Source organism: Melozone crissalis, unplaced genomic scaffold, assembly GCF_028551555.1.
Source record: "Melozone crissalis strain CALT ecotype California unplaced genomic scaffold, PUWL_Pcris_2 ptg000004l_1, whole genome shotgun sequence".
In the NCBI taxonomy this organism is placed as follows: Eukaryota; Metazoa; Chordata; class Aves; order Passeriformes; family Passerellidae; genus Melozone; species Melozone crissalis.
The window spans coordinates 621883-637245 of record NW_026535782.1 but is presented as its reverse complement, the minus strand read 5'-3'; the positions used below and the strand labels follow the sequence as shown (position 1 = coordinate 637245).

The 15363-nt window shown below is 45.7% G+C and overlaps 1 protein-coding gene across 1 annotated transcript; it reads left to right on the top strand.

The window, feature by feature from the left end:
* The first annotated feature begins 9626 nt into the window (after positions 1-9626).
* Positions 9627-11216, top strand: LOC128935560 (inositol 1,4,5-trisphosphate receptor-interacting protein-like 1). Its single transcript, XM_054273981.1, has one exon. The coding sequence runs from the start codon at positions 9627-9629 to the stop codon at positions 11214-11216; it is 1590 nt and encodes a 529-aa protein (XP_054129956.1).
* Positions 11217-15363: the final 4147 nt, after the last annotated feature.

Below are 15363 nucleotides of genomic sequence, written 5' to 3'. Positions count from 1 at the left end.
ATTCCCATGATAATGCCATGGCAGATGTGTTGTTTTGGAGATGAACGTGTGCCTTCTGGAAGCTTGAAGAAACAGACAGCTGTTATCAATACGAATCCTATCTCTCTTGGAATATTACAGGGTAATGAAGAATGTGTTGGAAATGGATGTATCTGAGGGATGAAAAGTTTTAGGGAAAGGATCCCAGGTTTAATTTGCTGTGCTAGGACTGTCCACAAGACCCTTTCAGAAAAGCCCACAGTACTGGCCCTGGGAGAGGCCAAAGCAGCACGTGTATGACCTCTGGTTTTCCATTCCCACACCATCACCTCTTTCCCAAGAACAACAACTGTCCACAACATACCCTCCTTCCCACCTTCCACTAGGACACTCTGAGGTGAAAACGAGATCCAATATTTACACCCCTGTCTGTAAATGTCTGTGGTTGGTACTGTGAACAGAGTAATAACAAAATGCTGCTTCCAGCAGAGCAGTGATGGGACAGCCACACCTGGGGCAGCACGGGTTAAACCACAGTGTGGGTATGGAGCATGGAGCTGGCACCTGGGACTTGGAAATATTTGGTTTAAAAGATAATTGATGGTGTAGAGACTACATTCTCCTGCTCAGCAGTCAACCAGCATCATGAAAGTGATGGGGTGCTGCAGAGGAAGGACAAAACCTCTGCTGGAGTCCAGAGGCCACAAAGATGATTTGTGGAACACCTCTCCTATGAGGAAATATTACTGAGGGGATTGTTCACTGTGGGGAAAAGAAGGCTTCAAAGTGGTCTTATAGTGACCTTCCAGAGCATAAAGAGGGTCTACAAGAAAGCTGGAGAGGGACTTTTTCCGAGGATGTAGAGATAGGACAAGGGGAGGGATGGCTTTAAATTGAAAGAGGGTAGATTTAGATAGATATAAAGAAGTATTTTCTGCAAGTGTGGTTTGGCACTGGCACAGGTTGCCCAGAGAAGCTGTGGATGTCCCATCCCTAAAGTGTTCAAGGCTAGATTGGATGGGGCTTTGAGAAACCTGATTCAGTGGGAAGTGTCCTTGTGTGGTAGGAGGATTGAAACTAGGTGATTTGAAATGTCTCTTTCAGCCCCAACATTCAACAATTCTGTGATTTTAAAGTGTAGCTACTCTGAAAATAGTCACCAGTTTCCTCTCTATTCCTTGTTCACGAGAATAAAACACAGAACATCTTTGTACATATTCACTTATCTTAGGGGGGTCAAAAGTGCAGATATAAAATCTACACAGCTTTCTTGGCCTCGGTCTGAGAAGCATTAGTACAGAGAGCAAAGGAAATGACTCCTAGTTGAGAAGTGGGAACAGATTCCTATGTTCCTCTTCTGCTAGCATACATAGGAAAAAGTACATTTTGGTTTCTGGACCAGTGACTTCCCAGGAGCTTATACTGATTAAAAACAATCGCTTACAGTGAAAAGAAATCCAAAAGCCTATAAATATTTATGTCAGAGTCAAAGCCACAGAAAGAGTATGAAACAAGTAAGTAAAAAGGAGAAAAAGGGCTAATACAATGGCTGGCACGTGAGGCAGACTGAATTCCATACTGCACTCAACCCCACTATGAGGATTCTGCAATAGGAAAAGGTGATGCAACAGAAGAATTTTGGAGAGATACCCAAATGAAGAAAAGACCTTCTTGCTTTCTGTATGCATGAAAAATTCTAGGTTGTGATTTTTCCACCTCCCCTGGATGGGAGAGGAGCCTCCCTGTGCCAAAGTTTCAAATAACACATGGCTGTTGAAACATGGCTGCACATGGCGCAGAAGTAAGTGCTGTTCCTTGGCTGTTTTTCTCAGTTTTGCAGCAGACTGTAACACTCTGTGTTCTATTGGATACAAACAAACCTCTTTTAAAGGTACTTAAGTCACAGGAAAGGAGGCAACAGTCACTATTGACTTTCCACAGATCTTCCCTATTACATGTTCTTCTAATCAAGACAACATTCACCTTTCTTTTCTCTGCCTCTGAAAGAAGAGATGAAGCTTGCTCAAGTGGCTGCAAATTTCACTGATTTAAAGTCTTTTACAACCGCATTTTGTCTCTGTATAAACCTTAAAAGGACTCCAGCTCACTTTCAATGCTCAGGGACAGGAGAGGGACACAGCAACATAGCCCTGAGGTAGGCACTTCCAATGTATTTTGTAAGTTTACTAATAACATATGCTGTTCAGAAAGGGAACAGAATTCCATAGTTTTGAATAAATGGTGGGGGGTTTCCTTCCTGAAGACACAGAAGAATTTTCCTAATTACACCACATTAGCTACATCTGGACAAAACTTGTCTTAAGATGTGTATTCAAAATTGATTTATGTGACATGATGTATGCATGTCAGGAGATTTCTGTAAATTTAATTTTTAAAAGAATAAATATTATATCTAATACTCATTAGATATAATATTTATTCTTTTAAGGCTCTGTAAAGGTATTGTGAGAAATGATACTCACTTCCAAAAATTTAAGAAAGTTGATTAAAGCCTTATCAAAAATACAACAGAAGACTGAACAGAGAAAATATTATGGCTCCGGGAGCAGAAGATCTTTCCCACCACGTGCTCATCCACACAATGGATGTTCCACCTTATAACCCTTTAGCCCCTCCCAAAGTTCTGTCCATCGACTCCTCTTCGCTGTCCAGTGGTGGAGTTTACTTCCTTAAATCTTGATTGGAGGTCAGTTGTTTGTTGTCATAGCAACAAGCCAACCCTCCAGAACCCAGCCCCCCCCGCCCCCCCCCCCCCGACAACAAGGCAAACAGGGTAAAACATAAGTCTATAAAATATAAAATTTCTCTTAACATATATATTTGCCTCTTAATTGTGAGTCAACCATCGCATTAGTCATCCATCACAGTATGCAAAATAAAATCTTCTTCAGCAGAAAGGAAACATTAAGAAAATTAATGTCCTATGTGACCCACCCACTGTGGAGATACCCAAATGATGCATCTCAGATTTGGTGTTATTTGTAATTACACATATATGAAACATATTTTGGATACTCCCCACAGTTTGAAAGAGTAACACATTTTAAAATAATCTAGACAGTTTGCTTCTCAGACATTTGTGAACAACAGAGCAGTACTAATCAGCCTAGCTTTAAGAATGCTTTTTTAAAAGCTGCTGTGGATTTCACATTGTGATTAGAAAGGAATTCCCATTCCCTGCATCTTCATTAGTCACGGAGTTTTGAGACTCTCACACTGTGTGCAAGCCTGTGTTGCAGAGAGATTTCTTCCAGCCTAAACAGGGGACTCAGAAAGAGGAAGAGGTTCTATGTCTCCTGGTTAAAAAATATACAACATACAGGAAAACTTGCAGGCACCACACTGGTCTTATATTCTTTAGGCCTTATTCCCAATCCCCTCACTTGTCTGTATTTTCAGAGAAGTACTATGCTAACCTAAATTGCAAGAAGATAAAAACTCACTTAGAGCAACTCTAAAACCAAAACCATTTACTGGAATGCACTGAAAGTCAAGGACCCAATGGGAAATGTGTTCAGGAAGACTGGTGAGCTGAGGAAAGCTGGACTGGATGCAGAGCTATAAAAAACACAGGAGAGGAAGAGGAAAGTGAACAGCTATGAGGGCAGTCACAGACCTGCCACACTTGCCAGGACAGGCTGCAAATGTGTGTCCTCCCCTCCTTCTAAACATAGGCTGAAAGATATCTGAGAAACCCTATGTATGCCTAAAGGAACAAAGCATCTTTCATTTTGAGATAAATGATACAGAAAGAGGTCCCAGAAGAATGGTGGTTGAAGACAGAGAAGTATTTGAACATGTATAATTTAAGGTCATATGAATGCTTGTCACATCATGTCCTGAAATCATATGATATTTTGTTGTCCAATTACTCCATTCTTTCCTGAAGGCTCCTTGAGTTTGCTGTAGTCATTCAGCAAATCTCTGCTGTTGTGCTTCTTTTACAGTTCATTTCTTCCCCCTCATTGCTTCATTTCAGAAATGAGGAAGGAGAAGGGAGAGGGGAAATAAAAACAAAAGAGCATATCTGGAAAATGCATTCAGTGATCAATCAAATCTGAGCAGGAAGGCTTCAGGAAGAGGGGCAGACTGGAAAGTGAGGATCGCCTCTTATGAATCACAGGTCAAATCTCATAAAGACTGCATCTGCTCCATTGTGTTTCATGGGTGCAAATGCAGAGAAAAATATTCAGGCTGGCTGAGTCACACTCCCCTGCAGGAAGAATCACTGAGAAAGGGCCATTGTGACAATGTGGATACCCATCCTTCATAACTGTGAGTGTCATAAGGGCAAGATAGCCATGTTAAAGATCTCAATTCAACAATCAGAGGCCTTCAAATACTATTATGCCACACTTGCAAGGGGTAAGAAGCATGACAGCAACTCCCTATTACATCTGTCATTTCCTGGCCTCCCTCATGCTCACTGTTGCACATTTTATCCAAGTCAGGAGGAAGGAAGAAGACCAAATGGTTGATTTGGCTGCTTCTGCACACACAGATGTTTGTTCAGAAAGATCTGAGTATAAAGAATACAGCAAATAAATTATTTTTCCCTACTGTACTTCAGTCTTGTTTCATTCCCACCTCTATTATGGCCTAGAAGTTCCCTAGATCTCCTTTCAGAGAAAAACTTCTCCATTTAAGAACAGGCTGTTCAGAAATAGCAGAGCAAAAGCCCACCATGTTCAGGTTTAGTAGAGGCTCTTTTAGATCCTTTCTAAAGGAGCAGGTTTCTATCTCAAAAGCTGAAAATATGCAAGCATAGCAACAAGATGACTCTTCTCAGACTAAGAAGGAAACATGCTGGCATTCACTCAAAACAATGTCTCAGACTTGAAGTTCTTTAAGCCTTGACCGTGCAATTTCTTCATCAGTAAATTTAACCTTTTCTTATCACTTTACCCTTCCTGGCAACTGTTTACATGAAGCACACATCATCACTGATAAAAGAATGGAACAGTTCCTGGAACAAAAATTTTCAGTCCATTCTCTCCTGAAAACCACGAAGTATTTATTGCCCTTACATTCAGCAGGGAGGAATCAAGCTGCAAGAGAATGAACTCTTCATGTAATGCTTCTCCTTAATGCTTTATTGGCTAGAATGGAATTCTCCATTTTTCCTTGTCCCTTCCTCATCACTCAACACGGCTTCCTAGGAGCCAAATCACTTAATCCAGCAAACTCATACCATTCCTTACACCTCCTCCTTTCTCTTCACACATTTAAACCTTCACCTTCATACTACCTCATGAGAACAATTTTTAAAATTTTATTGTAGGTTTTGAGAGTGATGAAATAAAGTTGCCATCAGGTTTTGTTCCTATGGACTCTTAAATCTTTCATGTCTTTCCTTTTCATATGCTGATTTTATATTGTGGATTTACAAGCATTTTATTTTAGCTCTCCCATTACCATCATCTATTAAAATGCACAGACTCAAGGAGAACTTTACTGGTTTCATTGCAGCTCTGTAGCTGTTTGTGTTTACCCTTAATGAAGTCAGATTTCAGGATCAGAAACTTCAAAACCTGTTGGTCAGGAAGCTGCATAGTGGTTTCCATGGAAGATCTTTTTACCATCATCTTGCTCCTCTAGAAGCAAAAGATGTATGTACAACTAAAATAGAAATTAACAAGTGCAATTTGTGCTTTCCTGATTAATTAGGAGATAAGACAGTCTTGTAGTATCTGCTGGACAACTGATGGCTATCAGACTTGTTAAGAGAATTTTTATCTTTGTTTCCAGGACTACTGAACTAAATAAACTGTTTCAGTTGTGCTGAGGAAGAGAACATTTTTCACTGACAATTTGTTTTCTGCTTATAACTCACCAGACATAAATAAAGATGAAAGTGTTGTCATTAAGAATTAGAATGAGTGGATTTCTTGGCAGAACCAAAGAAAAAAATTAATATGCTGACCTATGAAACCTATAGGTAATACCAATTCAAATAAATCAATATCAACTCAAATCAAATATCAAGTCAAACCACAATAAAATTTATTCGTTAAAATAGTAATAGATGTGACTAGTAAAAACAATCCATGCTTTTTTTATTCCTGACATCACTCTCTTCAGCCAAGACCATGCTGTTCTTCATCTTTTCAATGGTTAAGGAAACTAATTTGAGAGTAACAATCGTTACAAAGTAACTGCAAATTCATGAGAAACATAAATAGAAAACAATTATTTACATTTTCCTAGAAGGAAAAATTCACAATGAATATGACAAAAGAAAGCAAGTAAGGAGCTGGTTTTAAATAGTGTGTGTCTACAATGAAAGAAAATCCTCCTTAACTGGGCTGTTATCTATGCCTTCAACACAGTGGTGCCTGTTATCATTCTTATAAAGTCGTGTCTGGAAGCCTTTCCTTTACAAACCTGTTTTTCAGGTATGTTGAACTCTGCTCTTAAACAGAATGAGAACCCACAATAGATTTAATTCATTTTCATTTGGCAAAAATACATTTCCTGATTTTTTTTTTCATTTTATCTCAAGGACTGTGACTCCGGCCTCAGAGATCTCTGGGCTAGAAGATGTAGCAAACTCATCTGTCTTGCCTCAGCATGCTGTGTTCATGTCAGAGAATGTATTGTTGTCAGAACCCTTTCTGAGATGCTGTTAGTTGAAAATTGCAGGTGCAGGTGCTTGCAACTACTCCAACTATTTGTGCATCTTTCTGAAGGAAGCAAAGTCTGAAACACAGGAGTGGCAGTATTTTGAAGGCAAGTTCAATACAATGAGGGTAATTTGGAAAGGTAGGGATAGCACTACCTATAATTTCACAAAGCATACTTTGAGAAAGGAAAAGCTGTATGCCTTAAGGTGCTAAATATGATCAGCATGTTCCATTCTCAACATCTGGACATGCTTGCAAAATGCAGGGCATGTCTCCATCCAGGCTGGAAAGAAGGAGCCCACTACTGCAGGGTGGAGTGGGTTCCTTTGTGCAAGTCAGCACAAGTCCCAAACCCCTGAGGTGGTTTTGAAGGTACGCAGCTTCTAGACACAACGTATTGCCAAACTGTTTGTTAGTGTTGCCTGTTCCTCAGAGCATGGACTAATCTCCACCCTTCATTCCCCATGTTTGCTTTCTTTCGTAAGACTCATGCCTTTCTGATTGCAGGCCATGGGCTTATGCAGCTGCAGGTAGCTGGGAGGTTGCTGAGCTGAGCTGAGCTGAACTGAGCTGGTAGGCTAAGCAGAGCAGAAGAAGTGATTCACAGTCAGTGAGTTGACCTCAGGTCCTTCAAATAATGCAGTCCAAGAGGATTTTGCCAGTATTTCCACTGGAAGCTTACCATGGGTATCTTGTTTTTTCTGTGTTTGATTGGCTGGTGCATTGGGAGGGACGAGACTGAGAAATGGTTGAGCAAGACATGAATGAAATTACTTTTTTCTTTAGTTAGTCCTAAGCATCTCAACCTGAAGTTCTAGGGAGAGGAGGTGTAGTAGAGTTCATTTAAAGCTGCCTTTTTCCCAGGGTCAGCAAATTCATAGGCTCTTTATCACTCTGGGTCTAATAATGTGGGCTTTCAGAACAGCTTTAGCTATAGGTGAGTCTAAACCATCTCCTTCAGAGTAGGGTAAAGGTTTTCTCTTGTCTGCTTGATGCTCAAGTGACTGGAGGTCAGAAGAAATTATCCCCCGTATTCTTCATCTTAGTTACTCACGTGCCTCAGGTGAGAACTGTGATGAGATTGAAAGCTTGTCATCAGAAGAGATTTAAAAGGAGCAGGGTGATATGGATTGCTGAAACTCAGTAGCCTGTGAAATTCATGGCTCTCTCCTGTTTCCTCCTGGTGATGCCTGTGAATGACTGATCAGTTGCTGCTCTGATGCTGTCTTCCTCTTCTTCCCTCCCTGCTAAGTAACACTTGGGACCTGAAGCTGTTCAATAGTGACCTCATTTAGATGGAAAAATTTAGAAGGCATTGTTTGTAATTAGATAGGATGGTTCAGAAAACTGTTTTCTGAGTGCAGCCAACTCTTGTGTCATGGGTGGAGAAAAGAAAGGCAATTATTCAGACATTCTGTGCCCTGCCGTCCCTCAGCTGATAAAGAGATCATCCAAAAAGACTTTGAGAAGCCCAAGGGAGCAAAAACCTCCTGCTGTGCTGTGATCAGCATCAGAGAAATTCTTCCCAAGAAACAGCTCCATCATCGGCAGTAGCAAGGATCTCCAAGCAGAAAAATAGCAAGGAAGGAGGTTTGTATCCAGGATGGCATCCAAATGCAGACATGTCTACGTACCATACAAAAAAGAGTTTCCCTCAGAATGACTGTCATGCTAGGGTAGCCATTTGCAGCAAGTGTCAGGATGAGCACATCTTTGTGTGCTGTTGGGGGAGGGCACATTAGAGTGGAATGAGCTAAGCTTCAAAAGTTCTGTATTTCAAGAACTTTTCTTTTTCCATTTTAAAAGTTGTATTTCATGATTACAGTGGTTTGCCCAATCTTCAGCCAAACTATTGATCAGCCATCTCTGGTGTAAGAAGTAGTTTGTAGGGGCCTGAGGATTTTTACACTGCTGTGCAAACCATAAGTTGCTTGTGTGTGATCTTTTGTCAGTCAATAAACAGATCTATGGAAGCGTTCCTAATTCAGTAGGGAAATCCTGACACATCTTTGTTTTCACAAAAGGTCTGTAACACAGGACAGTGCTGGTGTAAAGTAAGTATAGGCCTTAACACAGGATGGCATTACAACTTCCTCTACATCATTCAAGCAGTGTGGATTTCTTAATTTCTCACTAAATCAGAAAATAATATCAACTGATATGACATGTTGCCCCCAAAGTAATTGTCACAAATGGGTGTGCTTGAGATCCCACAAAAAAAGTAGGATCTGATCCCAGGTGGTGTGTGAAGGCCAAGGCCTAACAAGTATTTCTCAGACCACACTGCAGCCTGGAAAGGAGCAAGAGAGGGGAGATGCACCACGACAGTAATAAATATCAATATTAAGAGCAAAAAAGTTCCACGTTGACTAACAAAAAAAACCTTACACCTGTATACTGAAAACATCCTTGGGTCATGTCACCCAAATTTATATTTGACAAGAGTTTAGTGGCAGGGCCCTTGTGCCTGCTTTGTCAAGGGAAGCTCTGGGGTTGCCAGGTTCCTGAGTGATGGGTCTGCACTTGGTGTCTGTTGGGGCTTTGGGTGCCCAGGGCCATGATGAGTTCCCTGAGCAGGCTGGGGAGGGCGGGTGGGGCTGGCCTGTGAGGCACTCTGGATTCTGTGACAGCACAGGGGCCGTGTCACAATGGGGGCAGGTATAAAAGGCCTCAGCGGGTGCCGCTGCCCCAGTAGAGCCTGGGCAAGCGGTGAGCACACAGCAGTGAGGAGACAGGGCTGGGTGAGGTCAGGGGCTGCAGGAGAGCTGGGGCAGAAGCTCCGGTACCGGGCCGTGCATTCTGCCCCCACACCCAGGGCCCGGCCCCGGTGGCAGCGCCTCGCTGAGGGCGCGGTGCTTGCTGGGGCAGCGGTGCAGGCCTGGCCGCCCGCCAGCTGCCGGGGGCCCTGTCCTTCCTGCTGCCACATCCCTGCGGCTCCTGCGCCCCACTGTCTGTCTCCATTTCGGCCCCACTGAACCCCTTCTGTGTGTCCTCCTGCAGACCATGGCTGTACTGCCATTGCTCCTCGTGCTCGTGCAAAGCCTGATCCAGTACCCCCAGCCAGCTGGGGATGGGCTGGATGAGGCCACGCCCTGGCGCATGAAGGAGCGTAAGGAGCTGCTGGACCACGAGATGGCTCGGCTGCTGCAGGAGCTGGAGGAGCAGGACAAGGGCTGGGGAGCCATGCTCTCTGGTGCCCTGCAGCAGTGGCCATTTTGGGTCCTTGCTGGAGTCCCGCTCCTCTTGGGCCTATGGTTTACCTGCAGGAGAAGGAGCGGTGAGGCCAGCAACAATGAGGTACATGAAGGTGAAGACTGCGTAGATGGACAGGAAGAATGCACGGAGGTGAAGGTGCAGGAAAGCAGCGATGCCAGTGAACAGAGAAGCAGAGAAAAAGAAGACCATGATGGTGGCAAGGGAAAAAGTGGCAGTGGTGGAATGGAAGACACCACTACAGGATATGCTGGGAATGAGCAAGGCATCCTTTTAGTGGACCGCATAGAGTGGCCTGTGGAGGACCTGGAGAGAGGATGCTCAGTGACAGCTGAGCTGATGGAGAGCTTGACGCGTGTCTTTGTGGACAGCGTGAGCAATAGCTTCTACCCAGTGCCTCAAGAAGCCATCGGGGTGGGCAGTGCCTTTGAGGGTTGGAGTCCCCGTGACTGGGATGGCGTGTACCATGTGCTGGTCCCACTGAATCCCCCACCAGGGCACGCCTTCCACCTGGAGCTGAACAGTGCAGGGCATGTGGAAGCCAGGACCTTCAACGTCTGTGTGGAGCTGGTGTGCACGTGCGAGAAGGAGCAGGTGGAAGAGAAGCCGTTGTGCTTCCTGCACCACTCGCGGAAGGAGCTGCGGCGGAAGCAGAAGCGCAGCCTCCTAGAGACACTCTGCACCAGCTCCTACCTGGACGTGGAAAAAACCTCCCACTGCTTCTGCCAGATGGTGAGAAGCTCGTGGCTGCAGGTGCCTCAGTGGCACTCATGGCACTTGGCGTTTCAGCCCTGCAGCCGGTCCTGCCTATTGGAGCTAAGCAAAGGCAGGGAGAGCCTGACGGTGGAGATGCTCTTTGGGGTGCGCCGAGGGGACTCTGACATCTTTGTGGTCAGCCAGACCGCCAAGGCCAACATCACTGCAAGCACAGCGTGGGCCGAGACATACGCTGTGGCAGAGGCGAAATTCTTCCAGCACATGGCCAGGCAGCTGCCGTGTGAGAGCTTGCACCTGAAATGCCTGCAGCTCTTCACCTGCATCCTGAGGGACACAGGTTTTTCCAGCTCTACATGGAAGACTGTGGTCATGCACGTGCTGACCACAGTACCGCTGTCCCGGTGGCACAGGAGAGCATTTGCACGGCGGCTGTGGGACATCATGGCGTACCTGGACCGCTGCCTGCAGCTGACACACCTGAGGCACTTTGTGCTGGGCAATGAGAGGCTTCCTGCAGAGATCAGCTTGCCACCAGCAATGCAAGGGGTTGTGCCACCCAACCTCTTTGAGCACCTGGCCCGAGATCCGGCCGCCCACAGAGAGGCGAGGCAAGCTTATGGTCGGCTGCGATTTCGCCTCGGGGTGCTGCTCTCCAGCCACTGAGAGGAGTTCCCTGCACAGAGCTGTGATGGAGTGTCACAGCTGATGGCAGCCACCTGAGCTCTGCATAGCTGATGCATTTGTCACTGGCAATACTGAAGCTGCTTTCCTGTTCCTCCGGAAGAAAGATGCTACAGCACATGGATTCGCTGTGCAGACACATCTCTGGATGGCCTTGCCCTTCACCTTCCAGTTCCAACAGTGCTGCTGACCTTGTCTGTGAGCAGAAACTGGCTCCACCTCTGCATCCTCAAAGGTGACAGTGAAGTGGAGAGAGGTTGCTTAGAACACCTTGAAGAGAGCAACCTAGCCTGTTGGGGATTAATGTAGTTGTTTAGTTGTAGTTCTAGATGTACTTGTAGCTGTAGCTTTAGTTGTAGTTTTAGCGGTACGTGTAACTGTAGGTATAGCTTTAGTTGTAGTTGTAATTGTAGATTTAATTACACTTGTTTTTTAGCATTCCTTCTAGAGGCCCTTTGGTTTAGAATGTTTTGCCAATTTACCCAGTTACTCTGAGTTTAGAGAATTTAGATATCCTACTGTATTTGCCTGTGTGCTTTTAAATAATGTTTGTATATCAACGTTTATAAAATGAATAAAAGGAGATAAGTTTCTCAAATTGCCTGAAATGTCACTCTTCATATATAAACGTCTGTATCTTAGACGATGTCCTTCCTATATCCCTATCTGAAATAAAGACTTTTTGCAAACAGAGATGTTTGATATATTAAGTATGCTGCCTCTCGAGCATTCCCATATATATGCTTGAATCTTGAAGTGAAAATGCCCTGAAATGGCTGAAATTTAATATGGTGTTGAACTATAGTGTTTGAGAGCTAAGAGGCTATTGAAGGCACCAAAATTGTGTAATGAAGTTATTTGGCCTTTTAGGATGGTATTAAATCTTTCTGTGCATCATCCAGGCAGCCTAGATTTCTTTCAGGAAGATTTCTCACTAAATCTGGAACACAGCATTAGCCTACATGACATCCTGCCCCAAAACTAATAAGTATGAATAATACTAATAATGAATGTCCTCCACCAGTATTAACTAAAAGCGTACACTTATATACTGAAAACATCCGTGGGTCATGTCACCCAAATTTATATTTGACAAGAGTTGCGTGGCGGGGCCTTTGTGCCTGCTTTGTCAAGGGAAGCTCTGGGGTTGCCAGGTTCCCGAGTGATGGCTCTGCATTTGGTGTCTGTTGGGGCTTTGGGTGCCCAGGGCCATGATGAGTTCCCTGAGCGGGCTGGGGAGGGCGGGCGGGGCTGGCCTGTGAGGCACTCTGGGTTCTGTGACAGCACAGGGGCCGTGTCACAATGGGGACAGCTCTAAAAGGCCTCAGCGGGTGCAGCTGCCCCAGTAGAGCCTGGGCAAGTGGTGAGTGCACAGCAGTGAGGAGACAGGGCTGGGTGAGGCCAGGGGCTGCAGGAGAGCTGGGGCAGAAGCTCCGGTACCGGGCCGTGCATTCTGCCCCCACACCCAGGGCCCGGCCCCGGTGGCAGCGCCTCGCTAAGGGCGCGGTGCTTGCTGGGGCAGCGGTGCAGGCCTGGCCGCCCGCCAGCTGCCGGGGGCCCTGTCCTTCCTGCTGCCACATCCCTGCAGCTCCTGCGCCCCACTGTCTGTCTCCATTTCGGCCCCACTGAACCCCTTCTGTGTGTCCTCCTGCAGACCATGGCTGTACTGCCATTGCTCCTCGTGCTCGTGCAAAGCCTGATCCAGTACCCCCAGCCAGCTGGGGATGGGCTGGATGAGGCCACGCACCAGCGAATGAAGGAGCATCAGGAGCTGCTGGACCACGAGATGGCTCGGCTGCTACAGGAGCTAGAGCAGCAGGACGAAGGCTGGGGAGCCGTGCTCCTTGGTGCCCTGCAGCAGTGGCCATTTTGGGTCCTTGCTGGAGTCCTGCTCTTCTTGGGCCTATGGTTTAGCTACAGGAGAAGGAGCTGTGAGGCCAGCACCAATGGCAAGGATCAGAACTCCTGCAAGACCTTGGGAGGCGAGAGAGGAAAAGAACAGGAAGACAGCATTGATTCAGAGGATGGTGGAGAAAGCACTGATGCAACTCTGGAGGCCGACGGCAGCGGAAGTGGAAAGTACAGAGAAAACAGTGCTGTGGCCACAGATGAAGAAGAAGATGATGATGTCATTGAAGGGAATGATGACAGGAAGGTGAAGGAAGACAGCAATATTTACAGTGGCAAAGGTCATGACTTAAAGATGAAGGATTCCATGATGGGAATGTGCCAGGAGATAATAGTGCTGAAGGAACTGCAGAAGAACTTGGCAATGTTACTGGAAATGCAGAAGAACTTCATGAAGGAAATGAAGGCCAAAACACGGATTTGCAGGTGGAGCAAGATAAGGACGCTGGAAAGGAAGAAGAAGAAGATGGAAATGAAGAAAAAACTAATGGTTGGAATATGAAGACGGGCAACAACGATAGTGTAAATGAAGGTGAAGACAGCATAGATGGACAGGAAGAATACCAATGGCAGCCACCTGAACTCTGCATAATTGATACATTTGTCACTGGCAATCCTGAAGCTGCTTTCCTGCTCCAGTGGAAGGAAGATGCTGCAGCACATGGATTCCTAATGCAGACACATCTCTGGGTGGCCTTGCCCTTCACCTTCCAGTTAGAACAGTGCTGCTGACCAAGTGTGTGAGGAATTAACTGGCTCCACCTGCACATCCTCACAGAAAACAGAGAAAGTTGAGAGAGCACCTTGGAACACGTCGAAAACAGCAACCTAGCCTGTTGGTGCTTAACGTAGTTGTTTAGTTTTCATTGTAATTGTAGTTGTACTTGTAGCTGCAGGTGTAGCTTTAGTTGTAGCGGTAGATGTAGATTTAGTTAGACTTGTTCATTAGCATTCCTTCTAGAGGCCTTTTAGTGATGAGTTTTGCAAATTTACCCTTAGTATAAGAGAATTTAACTACCCTACAGTAGTGCCTTGTTTGCTTTTCAGTATTATTTGAGTATCTATGTTTGAAAGGTTAATAAAAGTAGATAAGTTTCTCAAATGGCCTGAAAAGTCATTCTTTGTATTTAACCCTCTGAATAAAGACATATTGCAAACGGAGATGTAGGATATATTAAGTATGCTGTCTCTCGAGCATTCCCATAAATATGCTTGAAGCTTGAATTGAAAATGCCTTAAGTGACTGAAATTTTGAATGGTGTTGAACTATAGAGTTTGAGAGCTAAGAGGTTATTGAAGGCACCAAAAATTTTTAATTAAGTTATTTGGCGTTTTTAGGATGGTATTAAATCTTTCTGTGCATCATCCAATCAACCTGGATTTATTTCAGGAAGATTTCTCACTAAATCTGTAACGAAGCACTAGCCTACATGACATCCTGCCCAAAAACCAATAAGTATAAATATGAATAATAAAAAATGTCCACCACCGGTATGAACTAAAAGTGTACACTTGTATACTGAAAACATCCGTGGGTCACGTCACTCAAATTTATATTTGACAAGAGTTTAGTGGCAGGGCCCTTGTGCCTGCTTTGTCAAGGGAAGCTCTGGGGTTGCCAGGTTCCCGAGTGATGGCTCTGCATTTGGTGTCTGTTGGGGCTTTGGGTGCCCAGGGCCATGATGAGTTCCCTGAGCGGGCTGGGGAGGGCGGGCGGGGCTGGCCTGTGATGCGCTCTGGGTTCTGTGACAGCACAGGGGCCGTGTCACAATGGGGGCAGGTATAAAAGGCCTCAGCGGGTGCAGCTGCCCCAGTAGAGCCTGGGCAAGCAGTGAGTGCACAGCAGTGAGGAGACAGGGCTGGGGGAGGCCAGGGGCTGCAGGAGGGCTGGGGCAGAAGCTCCGGTACCGGGCCGTGCATTCTGCCCCCACACCCAGGGCCCGGCCCCGGTGGCAGTGCCTCGCTGAGGGCACGGTGCTTGCTGGGGCACCGGTGCAGGCCTGGCTGCCCGCCAGCTGCCGGGGGCCCTGTCCTTCCTGCTGCCACATCCCTGCAGCTCCTGCGTCCCACTGTCTGTCTCCATTCCGGCCCCACTGAACCCCTTCTGTGTGTCCTCCTGCAGACCATGGCTGTACTGCCATTGCTCCTCGTGCTCGTGCAAAGCCTGATCCAGTACCCCCAGCCAGCTGGGGATGGGCTGGATGAGGCCAGGCACCGGTGA

Coding starts and splice junctions, on each gene's coding strand:
- LOC128935560 (XM_054273981.1), top strand. CDS start 9,627: ATGGCTGTACTGCCATTGCTCCTCGTGCTCGTGCAAAGCCTGATCCAG.